General features: G+C 47.7%; 1 protein-coding gene across 2 annotated transcripts; it reads left to right on the top strand.

The window, feature by feature from the left end:
* Nucleotides 1-636: 636 nt before the first annotated feature.
* On the top strand, nucleotides 637-17580 carry mnta (MAX network transcriptional repressor a). 2 transcript variants are annotated; one of them, XM_086143102.1, is made up of 6 exons: nucleotides 638-996; nucleotides 4998-5616; nucleotides 5982-6023; nucleotides 6267-6378; nucleotides 14496-14688; nucleotides 15201-17580. In XM_086143102.1, the coding sequence occupies exons 1-6, from the start codon at nucleotides 924-926 to the stop codon at nucleotides 15983-15985; spliced, it is 1824 nt and encodes a 607-aa protein (XP_085999228.1). In that variant the 5' UTR covers nucleotides 638-923; the 3' UTR covers nucleotides 15986-17580. The 2 variants fall into 2 exon arrangements, with proteins under 2 accessions (XP_085999237.1, XP_085999228.1); XM_086143111.1 differs by lacking the exon at nucleotides 5982-6023 and having other exon boundaries at nucleotides 637-996.
* Nucleotides 17581-21052: the final 3472 nt, after the last annotated feature.

The raw sequence follows: 21052 nt of genomic DNA, 5'->3' as shown, positions 1-21052 counted from the left end.
ATCGGTTTTAACATATAAAAGCAAACTATGCTTGAATTGTGAAATCCACCTTCATCTGCCTCTTTATCCTGCAGTAAGGCAGTTTAAGGTCACTGCCAGGAGTGATCGAAAGGTGGATTACACGCTGTGCTGCAGCAGGGTCCGGGCCGATGTGTCCGCCAGTGACCCCGGATTCCAGCGCCTTTCGGACGCGGGAAATGTGTAGCGACACAATGCGTCATTTCCTTGCTTCCGTTTCCTGTCGGCACACGAGCCTTGTCAATGTCCCGGATTTCAACTCGTAAGCTAGGTTTAAGACCGAGAAGGAAGTTAGAAACTCAACAGCCGTTGCTCGCAACCAGAAATTACAACGAAAAGATGCCCACGCTTAACATTTTTGATTTCATTATGTAATATTTTTTTAATCAAGTGGGACCTTTTCTGGTGTTGAACTTCTGGCTGCCTAGCAACGCTCCGGCTATAGCGCGGTCTGTTAACGGGCTACCAGTTAGCGGCTAGCAGCTCACCCCCGGTTTGATTAACCGTGACCCGAGAATTGTTGCTGCCTTTCAGCAGCGATGGGAGTGACTCATCTCACCAAAAGTGCAACGCCGGTTATCAATCCCTTCCCGGATCCGTTCGCCGTGTTTTGTAAAGCGCTGTGATTTACTCGGGAGTGTGCCTGTCGGTGGGCGGTTACGACGCTGCGTGATTCACAAACCTTATTTGTTCCTACTACTTTGAGCGCCATCTTGTTTGTAACTCCTCTCGTAAAGTGGTAGTTTCTACCGAGGGGGGTATCCAGTTACACTTTTCCAGCCCTCGGACTACTGGCCGTGTCACACAGTCGTGTTTCGCACTCGCTTTTCCGCTTGAACCTCCCAAGACAACCTACGTTAAGCCTCGCCGAAGAAATAAAGCGAAATTTTTCCGACCGGACAGAAATGAGCATCGAAACGCTCCTGCAAGCAGCCAAGTTTTTGGAATTGCAAGCCCTGCAACAACAGAAAGCACGTGGTAAGCTCAAGTCTATTGGAAATATAGTTCGAATATTTCTTCCACTTGTGGCTGGGCGACGCTAATCTCATGGTTGAGACGTAAAGTGAACCGCAGCAGTATGAGGGGGAAATCGGGTTGCTTGGTCAGTTTCTTGTAGGCGTACGTGTTCTCACGATGAAAGTCAACGTTAAATCCGGCGGAACCGTTGTCATTTAACCGGGTTCATGTTTGTTTGAATTTCTTGTTTCTCGTGCAGACGCCCTCGTGGTAGTGATCCCCCCGTATTTGCTCGTACCTTCGAGTTCTGCTACAAATACACGGTGTACCGCAGTGAGCCGTGCGGAAACCCGGTGCCCGTTTGTTTATGTGTCCCGGGTTTGGGGACATTCAGCCGCAGCGCATCCTCCGTCTGCCTGCTTTTGCACTGACGGGGCTTGCCACCGGTTCCTTTCAAATCAAACCAAAACACGGGGAGGGGGAGAGATAAAGGGCGGTGGCGGCGGGGAATGCCGAGCTCTGCTTAATGGCCCGACGTCGTCCGCAGGGGGTGGGGTGGGGCTGTTGGGTCAAATGACGCTGCCGTCAGGCTTCCCACCCCATGGAACCTGGGCGCCCCCGTCGGCTCCACCGCACCTACGGGAACGGTTTAATATAGCAGAAATGGCGATATATATGGCCGGGTGGTTGTGTAATTGAAATATTAAACTCGGAGGGCCTTTGAGACGTTCCGGGGCTGCCTTTGGTGTCTTTTCGATGACGTGTATCCGCCGGCCACGCCCCCCTGGTTTACGAGCGGGACGAGGCCACGCCCCGTTCACCACGTGCGTGCCGGGCAACCCCTCCCAAAGATTGTTTATGCAGAAGATGAGTCACTGCAGCGCCGCACGTATGCGCGCACAACCACCACCCGTGCTGCTCCTATAACAACACTGCCAGTACTTTGTGTCCCAGTTCCACAAGTTCTCCGATCAGCCCAGAATAACCCTGAACAAAAGCTACGAAAATAGATGTTTCCAATAAAGCTACGAGTTCTATTACAAACCGAAAGAAACGTGGGCTTTGTATGATACTTTGATACATTTGCACTTTGTATTATTATTGAAATGTTAGAACATGCCACTGTCCAGTTGTTGTCGTCCATCGTGCCATACTTTGTGTGTGCCAGTGCTGATTATTGTGATGTGTTGCAAATTTGAACTGCTTGTGGAAATGCAATCTTCAACCGTACACTCCTTAGATTTGGCTCAAATGTATGTTGTGTGTTGACCTTATGTTCCTCTCTTAAACCCAACCCGAATTTCCATTTTAGAGGTCAAAGCAGTGGACTTCGGTAATAACCGCTTCCATTAAGTGCAGTTATAGCGGTAACCTGTTGACCAAACATTTACTATGGGAGTTCCTCAATCTGACTTGAAACCTGATGATTGCTTAACTGCGCAAGGTTGAATTGGGATATTTGCCACCTCATGGATTGCTCCTCAGTTGATCACAAATTTGATCTCAATTGATTTTATTGTGCCAGTCATTTATATTTTGAGAGTCACAATAATAACTTCTGTCTGTATAGAGGGCTATTTATACCATTCTGAAACTTGTAAAATAGTTTCAACATCCAGTTGTCCCTTCTCCTAAATTACCTCAAATTTCATTCTTACCTGACTGTACCTTCTGATGTTTTACTTGTAATGTTCTGTTCTCTTAATGGCTGCCACTAGGATGAATAAATCCCAATCTTTCATCTACCCTCCCCATTCGCAATATTTGGAGTATTTACAAGATCTCCAGAGTGAGACCTCCTGTTCCAGCCCCCCAACCGCCCCCCAGCTCCTCCCACTTTGCAGCATTGGGAGAGTTCTCCTGCTGAACCTCCTCCTCCTCCTGGCTTCTGTTGAGCAGGTCACTGTAGAGGAAAGTAGGCCAGTCCTTTTTATGTACTGCAGTTATATAATATGCATAGACGATCCTACCGTTGTACGTACATATTTTCTTGGTATTAAGAAACCCTCCATTCAATGTGTGCCGGTACCACAATACCCCACTTTCTGTAAATCATTACTCCCATGAAAGCTCCTGTGAAATCTTGCTTGGAGAGGAAGCAGTACATCTTGTACTATAAGGCATATCCTCCCTTAGAGGACCACATTTACTTTGTAAGATGGCATAAATTTGTGTGATATTGGAGCATTAACTCAGATATGATTTGAAATATGTTTGAGCTGAAAATATCCTCTTTTTCAGAGTTCTACACTGATAGGGCTTGATAGCCGCGACAGTGCACAAGCCATTATGGATTACAACCTCATAGAAGTTTCCGTTCATATACAGTTGTATTGACCAGAAATGATAGCGGCAAGTTAATAAAGAAAAAATTGAAGTTTTTATTCTATGTGCTTGAACAGTTTTCTTATTGCTTCATAGTTTAAATTCCTCTTCCGTCCAGGACGCCTCTTTCCTTCCTAGTGGAGCACTTTAGCCCCGCCCATGAAACAGGCTTGTTCAATACTCTTCTCATTGGATGGTTGAGGAAGCTCCCATTCTGCTTGGCTGATGAAGGTCTGATAGGCCAGAAAGTTTACCGGGAAATAGATAGCAGGAGTAACTGAAACAGTCTGTGTTTGTCCTGACTCTTTTTTTCCTCTCGTGTTTCATTGTTGTTAGATACGCACGCACACACACACACACACACACACACACACACACACACACATACAATAACTCACAAAGGTAGTTTTATGTATACACAATCTGTTTTTGCCTCCTCTTATCTCAGTCATTGTATGACCATCTGAAATTACCATGATCACAATGTTGACTAAAATAATCACAATCCCAAAGGACATATTCGTTTTTTTTCATATGATGTGAAATCATAGCTTCAGTGAAAGGTTTGCCAACTAGAAAGTAGATGCTGGTCTGTAATTTTTTTCTGTATTACATTCTCAGGCGTTGTATCTCTTGTTCCTGTGGATTGTGATCTTAATATCTTTCATTAGCTGATTTTGGGGGGTCCTGCATTTATGTTAAAGACTTTTTTCCAAGTTAGATTTTTCATTTAGTTTTGTGTGCAGCCCGTTACTCAGATGTCTTCTCCATCTTTGTTACCCACCCAATGCTCAGGAAACCTTATTTTTTTGTTCCAACCAAGTGTGGTGATACATTTCTCCCACATTTTAGTTACCTAATACTCAGGTGCGTATGATAAACATTGCCAAAGGTTAATGCGGTGTTCCTCTGAATCTCAAGGTCTCTCGGGCGTGATGTGCTCTTTAACAACCTGGCCCTTCGCCACTTGTTTTCCAGATCCATACGCCTGAACATCACGGCTGCCATAGCAACCCATTCTCTAGCATGCATTCTCTTGCATATTAGGCAATTTGATTCCAATAAGTGTGCGCACTCAGTGTCATATTCTCACTTCTGGGTTTATATCATAAACTGTCAAATTACAGGTAAGAGATAGAAATTTTTAGGTGACAGCTTTGTGTTTATCCCCAAAATACAAACGACATTTGTCATTACAAGCCTGGAGAAGCTTTGTTTGTGTAATTCAAGACCAGGCGTCAGACAAGTTAGTGTGGTTTGTGGAATGTGCCAGCAGGCTGTACATCCATTACAGCAATAAACACTTTTTTGGGCTTTCTTGGGTTTTCAAAATGAAAATCTCCAGGGGCTTCACTGATCACTTTTTGAGCACGCCGACAGGAACACTGAAACCGAGCTGCAAATGATCTCCCAGTAGCGAAGGAGTCCCTGCTGTTGGAGAAATCGCTGTGTTTTTCTTTTCATATTATTTCTGGAACTCAGATTTTGTTACATGGTTTTCTGGTGATCAAGTTCAACCGTCTGTAGCACAATAGTCTTTGGTCTGAGCCCTAATAAGTAACAAAATCTGGACTAATCTTATCGGGCTTCCAGTGTGACCTGTTCTGTGTGTGATAATGTCTTCCAGAGGATTTCGAGTGTTTTTCGGTAACGCTGCGATCGATGGTTGATGGATTTCCGTGTTGTGTTTTTCACAGAAGATGAACAGAACGAAAAGCTGCGTCTGGAGCAGCTGGCAAAGCAGAGACTCTGTGATGTGAAGCATTCAAGGACCCATGTCAACAACGTCAACAACATCAGCAATGTTTGTAAAGCAGCGGACCCTCCCACCGAACCCCAGCCGGACCCTGTATCCCCCTCCCTACCTCCCCCTTCAATGCCCATCACAGTTATCCCTATCCCTGTGGTCACCCCCAACCCTACAGGCTCTCCAACTCTGCCTATTGCCATGCTCTCCCCTCCCGCTGCACCGCCCCTGACCTCCCCCCGGAGGGACCCTCATTCTCCCCAGGAGCAAAGTGTGGCCGCCATGCCGTGCTCACCACCCAAACCCGACCATCCAATCTCTGTGCTGACGGCCAACCACAAGCAGCCCGTACAGAACCAACACCACCCTTCGCAGTTCACCCCCCAGCCTGGGAACACTAATGTGCAGCAGCAGACGCACCAACAGGTGCTCCAGCGCTACCCCGGCTCCATCGTCCCCCCGCCTCAACAAAACGCTCTTCTCCCTCAGTCCCTGCAGCAGGCATCCCTACAGAACGGACCCACCAGCCAGGGGAGCCCCCCCGACGACCACAAGAAACGACCCGGGGGGTGAGACTTGTGATTTTATTCCTAAATATCCCAGCTTTAGCAAAATGAGTGACATATTGACAGGAACCCAACCACGCCGGTCCGGTGGCCTTCTGCCATTTGGACTTATCGAAAAAAGAATGCTAATGCTTGCGAGAAAAGTGCCGACGTCACTTTTTCGCTGAAAAAAGCTTAAATAACCGATGATATATTTAGATCTTAGATCTGAGTTAGGCCTCTGCAACAGATTATCATCACAATTGCATTTGCCAGCAGCGGTGCGAGAAGTCCTTCTTGTCTTTTACGATGGCTTCCGCATTGCCCTTTTGGACACCAAATTCTTAATATGCTCTCGTCTGTGCTCTTACACGTCTGTGCTCTTACAGGGCGGGTACACGAGAGGTGCATAACAAGCTTGAGAAACACAGGTGAGTTCAACCTGTCTTACCAAAGAGTCACGAGTCCCTAGAAATTGGGTAATGCGCTAGTTCACTCACTGCAATCGGTTGCGGTGCAGAGCTTGGTCCTTTTTTTTCTAATATGAAGTCATCTTTCAGAATACGCGTTAATCATCTCAGTCATGAATCAGGACTGACGTCTTTGACAAGAACTTAAACACAGCTTAATGCGGCCTCGCCATCTGCTCCCCTTCTCTGTCTTGTGTCTGTCAGACGAGCACACTTGAAGGAGTGTTTTGAGACACTGAAAAAGAACATCCCAAACATTGACGAGAAGAAAACCTCCAACCTGAGCGTGTTGAGGAGTGCTCTGCGGTACATCCAGGTAAGCGCGCGCGCCTTCACCGCTGGGTCATGTGATCAAAATGCAGTTTGTCTGTACCTTGTACCTGCTGCAATTTGCCAACACTGGGAAGTCACATTATCGGCAAATGTCACGGTGCCTCACCGTCGCACAAAAACCCTCCCCCCAAACAAAACTTAATGGAAGGAAAAAACACACCTAAAAACATTTGATTACCGTGATGGGAGTGGTTTTATATCACTCACCTCAGGAAACTTGGGCTATCTAGCAAAAGGTTACAAACCCTACACTTCAATGATGGTTAATCTTACCGTTGCCTCTTTAAAGTACACACACGCAGTTATTTCAAAACATTCAGTACCAAACGATGCGTTTGCAGTCCTCTACCTAGTACTATGGAAAATATAATCTGCACTTCCTCTGTCTTTCCAAAACTATTTTAAACAACCATTTCCCAATTCTAATCTTTGAGATTGTCTGTGGACCGCAGTAAATTTGCCAACGTGCCAGGTCGGGTGTCAGAGGTGAGGTCCTCGGCGGGACAAAAGAGACTCGGATTCTTTTAACTCATTTGCGCATCTCTGTGCCGGACCGAAGAGACAGAGGTGTGCAGAAGCCGCTCACTGAAAGTCACATGACTGGTTCACTTCTCAATCAACATCCATCTAGTGGTTGATTTGGGTTACTGCAGAGGAAAATGCAATTCGGAAATTAACTTAACTTGATGGGTTTCAAATCAATGTTGTGGTCGGGGGTGTGAGGGAGTCAGGGACTGTGGCTGAGCACTTTCATATTATGACCTTGTTGCCTTCGGGTTTATATTAATAATAGATTTCATTTATAAATATTATAGTGTGTGAGCGAAAGCGCTCAGCCATAAAAAAGAATTTCCATTACACAAGGCATTTCAATGTGAACGGTTTACTGAAGCGGAAAATGCCTTTTTAAAGATTCATATGAAACGTGAGTCGGCTTTGTTTGCATACATGCTTTTCGCACTTCATTTGGTACTGAAAGGGTCGGGAGGATGCCTTCATTCGAAGGGAAAGGAAACTGTAAATCTTATTCAAGACTAACACTTAATTTATCTGCTCTAACATGACATAGTCATTATTTTTAGTTTACGGTTTGACCAGTTGTGGTCACTTTTGCCTCAAAAGGCTTTATAAACAGGCACCAAAAGCGTACAAGGTCAACAAACGCCAGCCAGGTTTTGATACATTATTGGCTTCACTTTTTGATCTTGTGTGCGTTTTCTCCAGCAGATAATGCAATTTAACTTAATCTATTAAGCATACAAAAATAGTTATTACATTGTCTGTTGACAATTTTTTTTTCTTGCATGGTTTGCTTGTTCTCACATGGATTTACATTAAGAACGGAGACACTTTATTACTTGAGGAGTTATTATATTTTTGGATCGTGAAGGGTGTCACAAGCCCTCCCTGCGTTCGCAGGGAGTGAAACATGTTTCGTAGCCACAGTTGGCATGAACCAAAGTGAGTTAGGCACGCTGAGCAGCCACTGGAAAAGAGCAAGAAGTTTACCAGAGATGGTCTAAATTCTAAGCGATTGATGGGACAGCTGCAGAATTTTTCCGTTACCGAAGGCTGAGGGTGTCGCCAGCTCCGTCTGCCTTTGGAGACCTGGTTAAAACCCTCTACGCTCGCCTTGTGTGACAGGGTGGACATCTGGGCCACCGAGCTTGTTGTGACAGAAGATAAGGACTTGGACATAACAATTGTACACGGACGAACAGGATACAAAAATCTGCAAAAACAAGAGTTGTAAAAAAAACAAAAAACAATTACATACCATCCATCCCGAGCATTTAATCAGAACCATCTGCGAGTCTGTGTTTGGCGGCTAAGAGAGGAACCTAAATCTGCTCGAACCTGACTTCAGTTAAATGTCTCCGGGTCTCTGGCCTCAAGGACCAGAGGGTCAATCACCCGATTTGACCCTTCATTTGAGTCGTCTGCCACTGAGCTCATCCCTAGCCTGGATTTTTACACAATGTTTCAGCAGGTGGTTTGTTGTATGGTCTGTAAACCTCATTGCCCGGTGTTACATTTTTGGTGATGCACTGCATCTAAGCACAAGTCAGCTGTTATTTGAAATATACGGCCTATAAGTGGCACCCTTTGCTTGGGGTCAAGTTACTAACAATACGTCAGTGCTGAAGAACACTCCGATCACAACTTTAAAAGGCAAGACTTTGCGTAGCTGCCGCTATTCAAAGCAGTGCGCACTTGTTGCTGTTTTTTTCCCACCAAATAAAAATATATTGAAAATACTATTTTAACTCTACAGCTGGTCGATATTTAACGGAATTGAGGCTTTGACGTCAAGTCTGGGGATGTTTCACGGCGACCATATGGTTTGGAATATCAACATCGGCCGACACTGATACAGCGCGTTATTTAGTTTGGTAACCGCCAGAAACCCAACACCCCACAAACGTTCGAGCGGGTCGGCTTCAACATCTGTGGACATTCTTGTTTCGTTGCTTTTGTGTTTCACAAGCTTTGAACCGTGATACCAAACAGATTTTATTTTCAACATCCCTCTGATGCAACAGCATGCCGTCAGTGGGGTTAAAGGGCGGTCTGGTTCAGTTAATTGTCGGAGGTCGTCGAACCCGCATCATGTGTGGAATATGGCTTTCGTTAGACAACATTTCCACAACCGCTTGTATTTTAAATACTAATAGGATTTAATATACTGTATAAATGATAGCATGTTCTTTTTCAAGAGAAGAATTGTTTCGCCTCCAAAATTTTAGAGGTGCCTCAGTTCCATATCCACTGTGGTGGGTCTCTATTTCCGACAGACAGGGCGGACAAGTAGAACAAGCAAAGTATTTCCTGTATATCCGTACTTTTACCTGTTTTCCATGCACGCTGTCATGCGCTGTCAATCGATTTTCCCTGTGCCACCAGGTGTGCCTCAATCATAAACCTACTGTGGTGTGTGCATTGTAAATGGCGTTTGATAATATCAATCGCTGACCTATTTCAGGTCTTGCAGACTGTCATCGGGCCGTCACTGGGTCACCCCCTCCCTTCCTATACATAGATCCTGTTGGCCGCCATTGAATCTGAGACTGATCACGGCATCAGATGTTTCAATTTAAGAATGCCAGCTACTCTGGCGTTTTGCAGCTTCCACAGGGATCTGACGCATGTTGTAACTAAGTGAAAGTTAGATTTTTTTTTTCTATATTTGAATATTGAATTCTGGGGCGATGCCGAGAGTGGAGGGTGGCTCTCAGGGTCGTGCTTTCCTCCGATTATGAACTCACAATGCAGTTGCCACATTAGCCGTTCCCATTTTTGTGCAGATTTACTTGCGTCCAAAGTGAGCTGGAGAGTAGGCCGGCTGCTCTGCGTAGCAGCGGTCTGGTTCTTAACTGCGCATGAACGCAGGGAAACTAGGACAGCGTGGTTGCACAGCTCCCCCCCCCCCCCTCCGATTAGGCAACATGGTGCGTGGGACTGGCAGAGTTACCCGCTTCCCTGTTTCCTCCTGTCAACATTTGAGCATGATGCTTGCCAAACAAATTGGGAGTTACACGACACACAGAGACTGCAATGGGAATGTGTAATTCTTCCCCATGAAAACTTTGTTGTGTGCTACCCGTCGCTGTTGTTGGTTGGAATCTTTTTGGGGGGGGGGGGGGGGAGTTACTCTTCCATCTCCTGCTGTCAATAACCAGGCTGCGTTTTTTTTTTGTTTCTTTCCCCCCAGAGAGTTGGTTTGGGGAATGGAATGTAAGTGGGTTAGGGAGGGGAGTGGGGGGGCAAAAAGAAAATAACAACATGTGCAGAGGCGTTCGTCTCGCCGCGTGCTCCCGCGCACACGTACGTACACACCTCCTCCCCGGCTGGCTGCAGGAGCACAACATGTGCACAGCCAGCCGTTCATCCCGCCGCGTGCTTCTGCACACACACACACGCGGTAGCAGGAGCAGAGAGCAACCACTGCTTCCAACTCCTCTGGTTTACTTTGTCTGCTGTTTTGAAAATATCTATCTGGAATGAAAGGCTGCTTTTTCTGTTTGTTTTCCGGTTCTCACTTTGCCCCCGGGCCGCCAAATTTCTTGTTCCTACAAAGTTTTAAAGGTCTGTTTCCTCATTTCTTATCAATGACTCAGCGGCTGTGACTAATGTCCTCCCTTGCCCTACTTTGAAACTCTTCTCCTTTGCACAACACTTGTTGAATTATAGCTACTAAGGATTGGCTTTTCAAACTAACTATTCTTGTTTCCCTACACCTTTCACCCGAGCTTTGTTACTGTGCTGTGGAAAGCTGAAGCTGTAAACTAATTCTCGCTGCATGAGAGATCCTCCTCTCTTTTCCTATCCTTTTCTCTCCTCCCCTCTCCTCCGCCCCCTCCCTCTCCCTCCTTCCCTCCATCCTGCCTCTGAGCTTTTAAGGCCACATGAGCAGCAAGCACATGGCTAGCCTAAGCCGCGTGACGTCACCCCCCCGTGCTGGGCCCCCCGCCCAGCCCTGCAACAGGCAGGACTCGCTGTACCATGAGGCTTAGCTGCCAGCTGCAGGCCGGGAACTGGGCAGTAAACACAAGGCTTCATTTCCCCTCAAAGGGGACTGAACACGCTCTTCCGTCCCCGAACATATGATGTGTTGTGCCATCTAATGGAGGGAATCTGTTAGGAGTGGATACTTCGGCGTACTTGCAGACAGAATCATAATTATTGCACTATAATAAGGCTTTAAAACTCGGCGTGTCATTTACAAAGAATTTCTCTCACAGAACAAAATGATTAACCCCAGCTGTTTCTTTTTTTGTTTTTATGCACAATTGCAAAGACATCCCTTTCAACTCAAGCGCTGTAAATAAGATGTCCAGAATTGTTGTCTTGACCTTGTTTGTCTGTCGACTGGCCGATGAAATTAGGCCAGCACGAGCAAGGGTTCGCAGGAGTCGCTTTTTTTTTTTCCCCCCGCAGACAAGGCTCCGATTGTCGGTTGCCACGTGAAGTTCAGTGTTTGAGCTTGAAGGCGCAGGAAAACAAGGGTTTATGGTTACCACACTGTCACAAGACCTGTGTGCTGAAGCCTGATCTCCCTCTGCCTGGCTGAGCAGCGTGTCTGCAACGTGGCCTCCTGCGCTCCTGGCCCTTTAAGAAAGCCCAGCCTTGTGCTGTTTGCCTGCCGCTGCAAAAGTGAGTCAGTGAGGACAGCTCGTGTATGCTTGTTCAGACCAAACCCCCCCCCCCCCCCCCCCGCCCTCCACTATCTGCCGCCCTCCCCTCCCCTGCTCTCCGTGGGGCCATGTGCTTGGCAGTTGCGTTGCTTGTGACAGCACTCTCACAGTGTTTACCTTTGCACAAACAAACACACACACATTCACACTCACAATGCAGACTGTCCCCGCGTTGATCTAGATTTTCGCACACCTACAAGGCTGCGGCTGCGGCTGCACTTAATCCCCCGCGCAGGAGGGGATGGACGTGCCCTCGCAGGTCATGTGCAAGGAAACAAAAGGGTGCTTGGAAGCCAGTGTCCTTCCATGGCGGTGACATGATTAGGTGCTAATGAAGTGCATGTGAGATCCCTCTGCCTCAACCCCGTTAATCAGGTTTACCTGTTTAATCTTTGTCCATCAAGGCAGGGACATCCGTGGCTCCTCTCCTCCGCCAGCATCGTGGCGGTTCAGCGGGTCTCTGTGTTTGTGGAACGCAGGCTCGCCGTGAGTCAGACTTTGCTGTGCCACCCGCGCTCGGCCGCTGCCTCCTAAACTGTGGCAGCCATTCCTTCTGGTCCGTGTGTTGCACATTTTTCTCCCCCATATCCAGTTTCATCTGGCCGGCTGACAGTTCTGTTAAGGTGTGTGTGTGTGTATATGTTTATGTATGTGTGTGTGTGTGTGTGTGTACATATATATGTGTGTGTGTGTGTGTGTGTTAGATGGTTAGGCCCACTTCCTCTTTAAAGTTACAGACAATGTCCCTAAAACACAATAGAAGTTATTTTTTTCCACATGAAATTGTGCATATACTCAGTCAAGGTTACCGAGGAAACCATCAGAGGTTTTTCAGTTGTTTCCCTGACAACCAGAACTGGGTGTATATTCAGCCCATCGGGCCAGGATGCTGTTGTCATATGCACCCTAAAGTACAGATTTGCCATATTTCCTATCCCACCTCCCTGCTGAGCTGTTAGCCCGCCACAAATCAGTGTATTTCTCAGGTCAGTGGAAACATCAGCCTGCCTTTCGTCCGATTTCAATCAGGGATAAAAGTAAAATTGTTATATCGCATATGTGTCATATGCCTTTGTCACAGCTATACAGTGACTTCTCTGCCAGTCTGTGCGTGAGCGACTGAAAGCTTCTCCGTTGGGAAGCAGGTGAGCCGAGGGCCAGTCCGTCCCCACTAATCCCGGCTGAGGACAAGAGACAGGTGCCGGGTTGCAGACAGCCCACCTTTCTATTTCTGTCTTCGTGCGGGACAAGATACTGTAAAACTTCTGGGTGTCACGCAGCGGCATCTGTTTATTTAAACAGCACACTAACACAGCCACCACAGGGTTAGCATGTCAACGCATGTGTTGCTTTCCAGTGACACACTCGCATGCACGTACACAAATAATATGGCAGATGAACACAAACAGGAAGTTCACCTTTCGGTTCACACCGCGATGTTTTATGTGCGTCACCGAGGCTGTCGTCAGTGTCCTCCCTAAACTGGATGCATAACCGATTTCTATTTATTTCCCTTTTTTTTTCGCGAACCTGCCTCCCCACTCACACGAGATCGCTCTGGTAAAATTTCACAACAGGTTTTTGTGCTTCCGCTGAATCAATATGCAGGGTTTGTGTTGACGTCTGGGCCTGTGCAACAAGTCCACCTCCCGTTTGTTTAGGTGAGACCCGTGTCTGTGGGGAAATTGGGTCACAGAGCTGCTGCCTGGAAGCGCCGCCTACATTCCGTCCTCCTTCATCCCCACACGCTTCTGTTCCTTTGCCGTGTTGCACATCGTCTAGATCCCCGGCCAGCTGCAGCCACACTGGCCGCCGTAGATGACTTTTTCCACACTCTTGATCTCACTCGGCGCCACGGGCCAAAGTGAGGAGTCAGTCAGCGAAGCTCATTAGAACTTTAAACTGTCAATGTCTGGGGAAAGAAGCCGGTGTTTGAACAACAGAAACCAGCAGATCATTACGTTCAGATGCTCGCCGGTTTGCAAAATGCAGTTTGATTCGATGCGTTTTTATTATTTCACTTTCACCATTGTGACAAACACCACTGCCTGCCCCGTCAGCACAGTTCAGATCTGAGCCGCCTCTGTTCGGATCCTGACACTGATCCAGTCACATGCCAACCCAGAGCACTAAAACTAGAACGCGGCCCCGCTTTGGTTGCATCACCTTCGCTCAGTAATTGAGAGCCACGACAAGAGAAAAAAAAAACGGCTTTTGATCAAACTTTCAGGCGCGGGAGTGAAAGTCTTTTCTTCTTCTTCATATAAATGTGCCCCCCCCTCCTTTCCAAGTGTATCCCAGTGATATCCGTTGGTCTCTGTGAGACAAGCATCAGCGGCATCAGACAGTCTGAGTGCAGAATGAGTATGCTCAGTTTAATTTCGCACCCCAATTTGTAAAACTTGATCCAGAATTTATGTCGTTTTTTTATCTCCGACTCCCAGGATTCCACAAATCGCAGTAGCACTTCTTTTTTTTTTTTTTCTCAAATCTTTGTGATTCTATCGTCGATTTCCATTGAGAGTTCTGGAGTATTTGGCGGGATGCCTCACTCAGATATTGTGGTGTGTGGGTGTGGGTGTGTGTGTGGGTGTGTGTGGGTGGGTGGAGTAAAGGCTCAAAGCCATGAGGCTGTAGCAGACGGGTCGCTGCCACTTTAAACATCATGTCACTCCATCTTTATTTTGTTTTCCCGGAAACATTCTAAGTACAATCTGAAACTGGCCTTGAGTTTTTATCTGAACAATAAACCCAACAATAATCCTAATCTGCCTCAATCTGTGCATCCTTTCGTCAGAAAAAAAAAACCCTGAATGATTACACTTCATTCACCAGGTGTGTGTCTAGATAACTCTCTGCCCGACAGGCTCTATAGCACCCGCTGTTTTTCTCTCCCCCCCCGCAGACGTTGAAGCGCAAGGAGAAGGAGTACGAGCACGACATGGAGCGGCTGGCCAGGGAGAAGATCGCTACGCAGCAGCGCCTCGCAGAGCTGAAGAACGAGCTGAGCCAGTGGATGGACGTCATGGAGATCGACCGCGTCCTGCGCCAGACAGTGCAGCCTGAAGAGGACCAGGTGTCCACCTCTACCGCCTCAGGTAGGACATCCACACACACACACACATATACACACAGACCATCCCAGATTTACCAACTCTTAATTTGTATTAACTCTTTCTTGACTGGATACCAGTAGGCAGGGAGGAGTCCGAGGAGTTTTTAAATAGACATGTTTTTTTAGTTACAAGATAAAATGTACAACAGAAAACACGTTACTGATATGTAAATTAAGAGCAGACCGCATTCGTCAGCGAACAGGTGGGATGCCCTGATGCTATTCAATCATCTCGCCTCAGATCCGCATCTGCCATGTTTTCGTTCATTTTTTTCTTTTTTTAAATCAGTGTTGTTAAACCCTAGGAACCACAAAGAGCTTTCTAGAAAAGGACAGAGGCCCTGATTTAAGATCAGACTGTGAGCATTGACTTTTAAAATACAGTGGATTTTTTTTTCAGCGTGAGGGAGAGAGAGAAGCCCGGCAGTAAGTCCGCTCGGCCCCGAAGGTTCGGGCTTCTGCTTCCAGCCATTAAGTTGACCGTTTGTGTTGCAGAAGGCGAAGACATCATGGACGACGACCTGGACGAAGAGCCCTCACCGGGAGCCCCGACTGCCTTGCCCACAATGCCTCAGACCAGGAAGCCTGAGGTGCTCAAGACTGTTCCCGCCTCTCAGACCCTCGCCTTGACCCCTTCCACCGCCACCGCCACCTCCTTCATCACCCAGCGAATCTCCATCCAGCAAAAACAGCCCCAGCTGCTGCCCCTGACCCCTCCGCAGCCGCCGTCTAAGCCGGGGGTCCCGCCGGCGACCCCCGCCACCCCCTCCGCCGCACCCGCCCCCTCCGGCCAGCCCCTGATTCCCCCGCACTCCCAGATGGTGTCCACGCCCACCCTCCACCCCACCGTCATCGCCCACGCGCCGGTGTCTCACCCGTCGGTCATCCAGGCCGTCAACCACGTGATCCAAGCGAGCGGTCCCAAGCACATCGCCCACCTGGCCCCCTCCACCACCACCAGCTCGGTGCAGTTAGGCGCCGCCCACCAGCAGATCAGCCACATCACCGTGCACCCGGTGGCTCACCTGAGCCAGCACCTGCCCGCCCTGTACCCGCAGCCGGTGGCCGTCACCCAGCCGACGCTGCTCAGTCACATCACGCACACCCTCAACCACGCGCAGGTCAACGGCACGGCGAACAGCCAGCCCGCCGCCGCCATCGTGGGCAAACAGACCGCCATGGTGGCGCACCACCCGCAGCTGGTGGGCCAGACTGTGCTCAACCCCGTCACCATGGTGACCATGCCCTCCTTCCCCATTAGCACCCTGAAGCTGGCCTAGCAGCGCCCGCGGGACCACCGGGCCGCAGCGGGTGACGTCCCCGAACAGGCGAGACCCGAAGGCCGCGCGACGTGCCGCCATCACGCCCACAGAGCCTCGGTCTCTGAGGTGTCACAGCTGCGAAGAGGCGCCTAGAACATTCCTAACACCCCTTGTCGGCCCGTCCCGAGACCTCGATAGATCGGGCCGCACAGGTCGGACCCCCCGCCCACCACCCATAGCTGCGCAGGGGAGGCAATTCTACTGGCGTTCGTGGAAAACCGTTCACACCGCAAAACGTTAATGACATCCGACTATCACTGTGACCGCTGTGGATCGGCCAATCAAGGAGGCCTCTCCTTTGAGAGCTGTGACAGCTGAGAGCAGCTCACCCTCTATAAGCAGCACTTTGAGAATGTGAGTTGAGGAGCTCCTCCTCTCAGGCCGAGGCACATGCTGCAGGGCGGCGAGCAAAACCAGGACCGAACGCCGCCACGTCCTGCACGGAGCCGCCGTCCCGAGCAGAGGCTCGCGCGCATCAACAGCGCCCTCCGCTGGCTGTAGGTGTTTTCACTCACGTGAAGTGAAGAAAAAAAGAAAAAAAAACCCTGGCATTTCGACGCAGACCTCCTCAAAGTAAATGCAGTTTGACACTCAAGCTTCGAAGTATAGAACAACCACATTGTTACCCGTTTAGTATTTGTACGTCAAATGTACTAGCGACTGCAAACCGAGCACAAGTGACATTTTCTGGGTAGTTTTTTTTTTTTTTTTTTTCATTTTTTGCTGCAATTACTCTCATAGATGCCAGTCAGTTTCACCGTCAACCTGCTTAAATGTAAAATAATCTTCTCAGAAAGACACGGCGTGACAAAGTAATCACCCAAGGGTTCAAGTAACCGACCCCGCTGCGGGCTGGGATCATAGTCCGATGGCTTCGGCGGGACGAAGGTAGTTTTATCTTTCTTGCTGCATCTGACATCAAACGTGCAGTTTAGCTCAACTGATGTGATCGTACCACCAGGGGTGGCGAGGCAGCATCGTAACTAAAGCCCCCTTTCATTTTTTAAACTGGAGAAAAATGTGATCACTTTATAGGGATATCACGTGGCCCGTTTATCCGTTGAAGAGCTTCTCCTCTTCAGTGTAAATTTTAGAGTAAAGTGCATTGGTTTTACTGGGACCATGTAGGTTGCTGTGTGTCGTCGTCGTCGTCGTCGTAGACCCACGCTCAGATCATATTCGGCCTCTTTGAAGAGAATTCACTCACCCTGTCATTCGAAAGGATTACAGATGTGACTATCGGAGATCGCATGGCACGTGTGGAAACTCATGTTTTTCCACCACCTTCAGATTGTATGCAAACAACCATATTGAACAAATTGAAAAATCACATTGTAGCGAAAACAAAAACGTCTCAAGAGTTCACAGGGATACAGATACTTGAAGAAGCAACAAAATACTTGTGTTTTCCCTATGGAGAAAGTTGTACATAGCCTGTAAATCTCTCTGTATCATGTAAAATAAGCCGGGAAAGTATGTTAAATAGAAAAGTGTAAAAAAATGAAAAAAAAAAGATGCTAAATAAATAAATTGTATTATGTTTACAAACATGAGACTGGGCTCTGTATTTCTCACGTCTCGCACACCAAGTACAGGAAGCCGACATGATCAATGTAGGCTTTTCTGTTAATCAAAGGTCCCGGACGACCTCCGGCCCGTGGCTCATCACCTCCCTGGCGGTGAAGGCCACAGCGAGAACCCATATCGCCAGGGTAACCGAACCCCTGCTTAATCCTTTCTGATTCACCTATCAGGCAGAGGTGTGAATGATGCTAAGGTCCTCCATCTGAAAAAGCCTGGAAACCCCCTAAGAAACACAGTCCGGCTCCCGTACACAGACTTCTCAGACCCCGTAGCCTCATTTACTGGCCGGCAGACAGCAATTCATCCTGTGGATCATCAGTTTCCGGACGCAGAGGATTGGTTTACAACTTCACACGTCATGAAGTCGCTGGAGAGGCTCGTCCTGAGGCACCTTCGCACAGTCGTCGGACCTTCGCTGGACCCCCTGCAGTTCGCGTACCAGCCCCGGATAGGAGTGGAAGACGCCATCATCTTCCTGCTGCACAGAATCTACACACCTGGAGGAGGCAGGAAGCACTGTGAGAGTCATGTTCTTTGACTTCTCCAGTGCTTTTAACACCATTCGACCTGCCCTACTAAACAGGAAGCTTCTGGACATGCAGGTGGATGCTCCACTCCCGGCCTGGATCAATAACCTCCTCACAGGTCGGCCGCAGTACGTGAGGCTGGGAAACATCACGTCGGACACCATTGTGAGCAGCACGGGGGCGCCGCAGGGGACGGTCCTGTCTCCCTTCCTGTTCACGCTCTACACCTCAGACTTCAGGTTCTCCTCGCAGTCCTGCAACCTGCAGAAATTCTCAGATGACTGCCATCGTGGGCTGCATCAACGGAGGCCAGGAGGAGGAGTACAGGAGCGTGGTGGACAGGTTTGTGGAGAGGTGTGGACTGAACCACCTGCAGCTCAATGTCACAAAGACAAAGGAGCTGGTGGTGGATTTCAGGAAACAGAGGACCCATCCGACCCCAGTCACCATCAGGGGTACAGAGGTGGACATTGTGGACAGTTATAAGTACCCGGGTGTCCACTTGGACAATAAACTGGACTGGACTGTTAACACCAACGCCTTCTTCAAGAAGGGTCAGAGCCGCCTGTTCTTCCTCAGGAGGCTCAGATCTTTCAACGTCTGCAGGACCATGCTGCAGATGTTCTACCACTCGGTGGTGTCCAGCGTCATCTTCTACGCTGTTGTGTGCTGGGGCAGCAGGCTCAAGACAGCTGACGCTAACAGACTCAACAAGCTCATCAGGAGAGCTGGATCTGTCCTGGGTGTGGAGCTGGAGTCTGTTGTGCAGGTGTCAGAGAGGAGGATGCTGAGGAAGCTCCTCAGCATCATGGACAACATCCATCACCCCCTGCATGCCACACTGACGTCCTGTCAGAGCTCTTTCAGCCGTAGACTGATACCACCGAGGAGCTCCACTGAACGCCACAGGAGGTCTTTCCTCCCTGAGGCGATCAGACTTTTTGATTCCTCTCCATTCAGCCGCCGGCAACCATAAAAACCTATCTTTAACCTAAAAAACAAAAAACTGTGCAATATTTCATTTCACTGTGCAATATTCAGAACTGTGCAATATTTCATTTCATAACAGCTACACTACAATTTTTCCTTTTATCATACTATTGTGCACTCCTTTACCTCACTTGTTACTAAGACACTTATAGTTTTATCACTTGTTTACTAAGACACTTTATAGTTTCACTGAGACACTTTATAGTTTATAGTTTATTTGTATTTCTAATTCTGCCTTTTCTTTTTATTATTTATTACTGTCATATTTTCTGTAACTCTGGCACAACAATTTCCTTCGGGATCAATAAAGTTGTTCTTATCTTATCTTATCTTATCTTATCTTATCTTATCTTATCTTATCTTATCCGAACGTTCTTTACCTCAGCCAGCTCGCCACAAGGCCGCATCCTGTCTCCCCTGCTCTTCGCCCTTAACACAGATGACTGCAGGTCCACCTGGTGAAATTTACAGATGACACCGACCTCCTGTCCTCGCTGTCTGCTTCCTCTCACCGCCACAGTTCAGCACTTCAGGACTTTGTGCACTGGTGGGAAGCCTCCCGTCTTATGCTGAACATGAGTAAGACCAAGGACAGTGCAGTGACCTTCTCCCGCAGACAGAGGCAGCTGGCGGAGGCGGGCGCCATCATCATCAAGGGGCAACTTGTGGAAATTGTACAGATGAGTACAGGTACCTGACAGTGATGTGCGGTCAGCCAAAGTGCCGCCCCCTAATGATAACATAAGATATGATAATACTTTATTGAGCCCCAGAGGGGAAATTAGGTTGTCACTGCAGCACATGGCAGAGGACAAGTAATAAAAGACAAAAAACAATAAATATAGACATTAAACAGGACAGTAACAACAGTAGAAGGATAAATATTTGTCCTCTGATTAGTCTTATAAATGTATTTTCTGTGATTCCAATCATTTTTTACATTTTCTTAAGTCAAAACTGTTGAATTTGCAGATTTCTTGATCAAATACAGGCCAGAAACAGGTGTGGCGGCGGCAAGCCAAGACTCGCCACTCCTCGTGGAATTCCCTATAGACTGGTCTGTGTAGTGAGTGCTCGTTTCTATTTCTTAGCATGTCGCCAATATAATGTTTTCAGAAAGATTTGTTATAATGGTTATATACACCATGGCCTTCAACAGCCTGTCGAATTTATGTCATTTAAATGTGTGGCAGAATTATTCTCGCTGATCGGACAATAAACTGCAGCGAAAAGTCAGTAGGTGAGGCAGGCAGTACTCTGCCGCACCTAAGGGGGGTGCATGTGAGCTGCCAACCTTCTTTAAGCAATATCAAATAAAAAATGATAAGTAATTAAATCCAATAAATAAGATATATGAAATAATGAATGCATGAATGAATGAATTTTATTTAAGGACAGACAGTACAGTGCCATTAAACATTTCAGCATAAAATGCGATATGAGAAGATGGATGTACCAGACAGGCTTAGCAGAGTTGCTATATTGCACCCGGCTGTCCGTGGGTGGAGTAAATGTACTCCAGTGGGGAATAAAAACAATTAGTAAGTAGCTAAAACAGGTTGAAGACAGGTTAAAACAGGTTAAAACCGGAAAACAAGTTAAAACATGTTAAAACCAGTTAAAACTGCTTGCTTGTGGTTAGGGCCGTGATAAGAGGTTCATATCATTCTTTTTTTTTTTTTTTTTTTTTTTTTTATTATGTGCAAAAGCAAGGCGGAAGCATCAAGGAGGCTGGCGGGGCAGGTCGCTAGACAGTTTGGCTCGAGACGGAGACGGTTCTGGCTTAGTGTTGGCATATTTGTTTTCTTAGCAGGAGCTGTTTGGTGGCTTCAACGAAGCTCCGAAGACTCAAAGTTTTAACTCCTAGGGGCAGATTGTTCCAGAGTTTTGGGCCGACGAAAGAGAGCGAGTTCTGACCGAAAGA

Source organism: Fistularia commersonii, chromosome 3 (assembly GCF_037954325.1).
Source record: "Fistularia commersonii isolate RoL2024-O1a breed Wild chromosome 3, RoL_Fcom_v1.0, whole genome shotgun sequence".
Taxonomy (NCBI): domain Eukaryota; kingdom Metazoa; phylum Chordata; class Actinopteri; order Syngnathiformes; family Fistulariidae; genus Fistularia; species Fistularia commersonii.
Note: the sequence above shows the minus strand (reverse complement) of the source record. Positions and strands in the feature narration are given on the sequence as shown.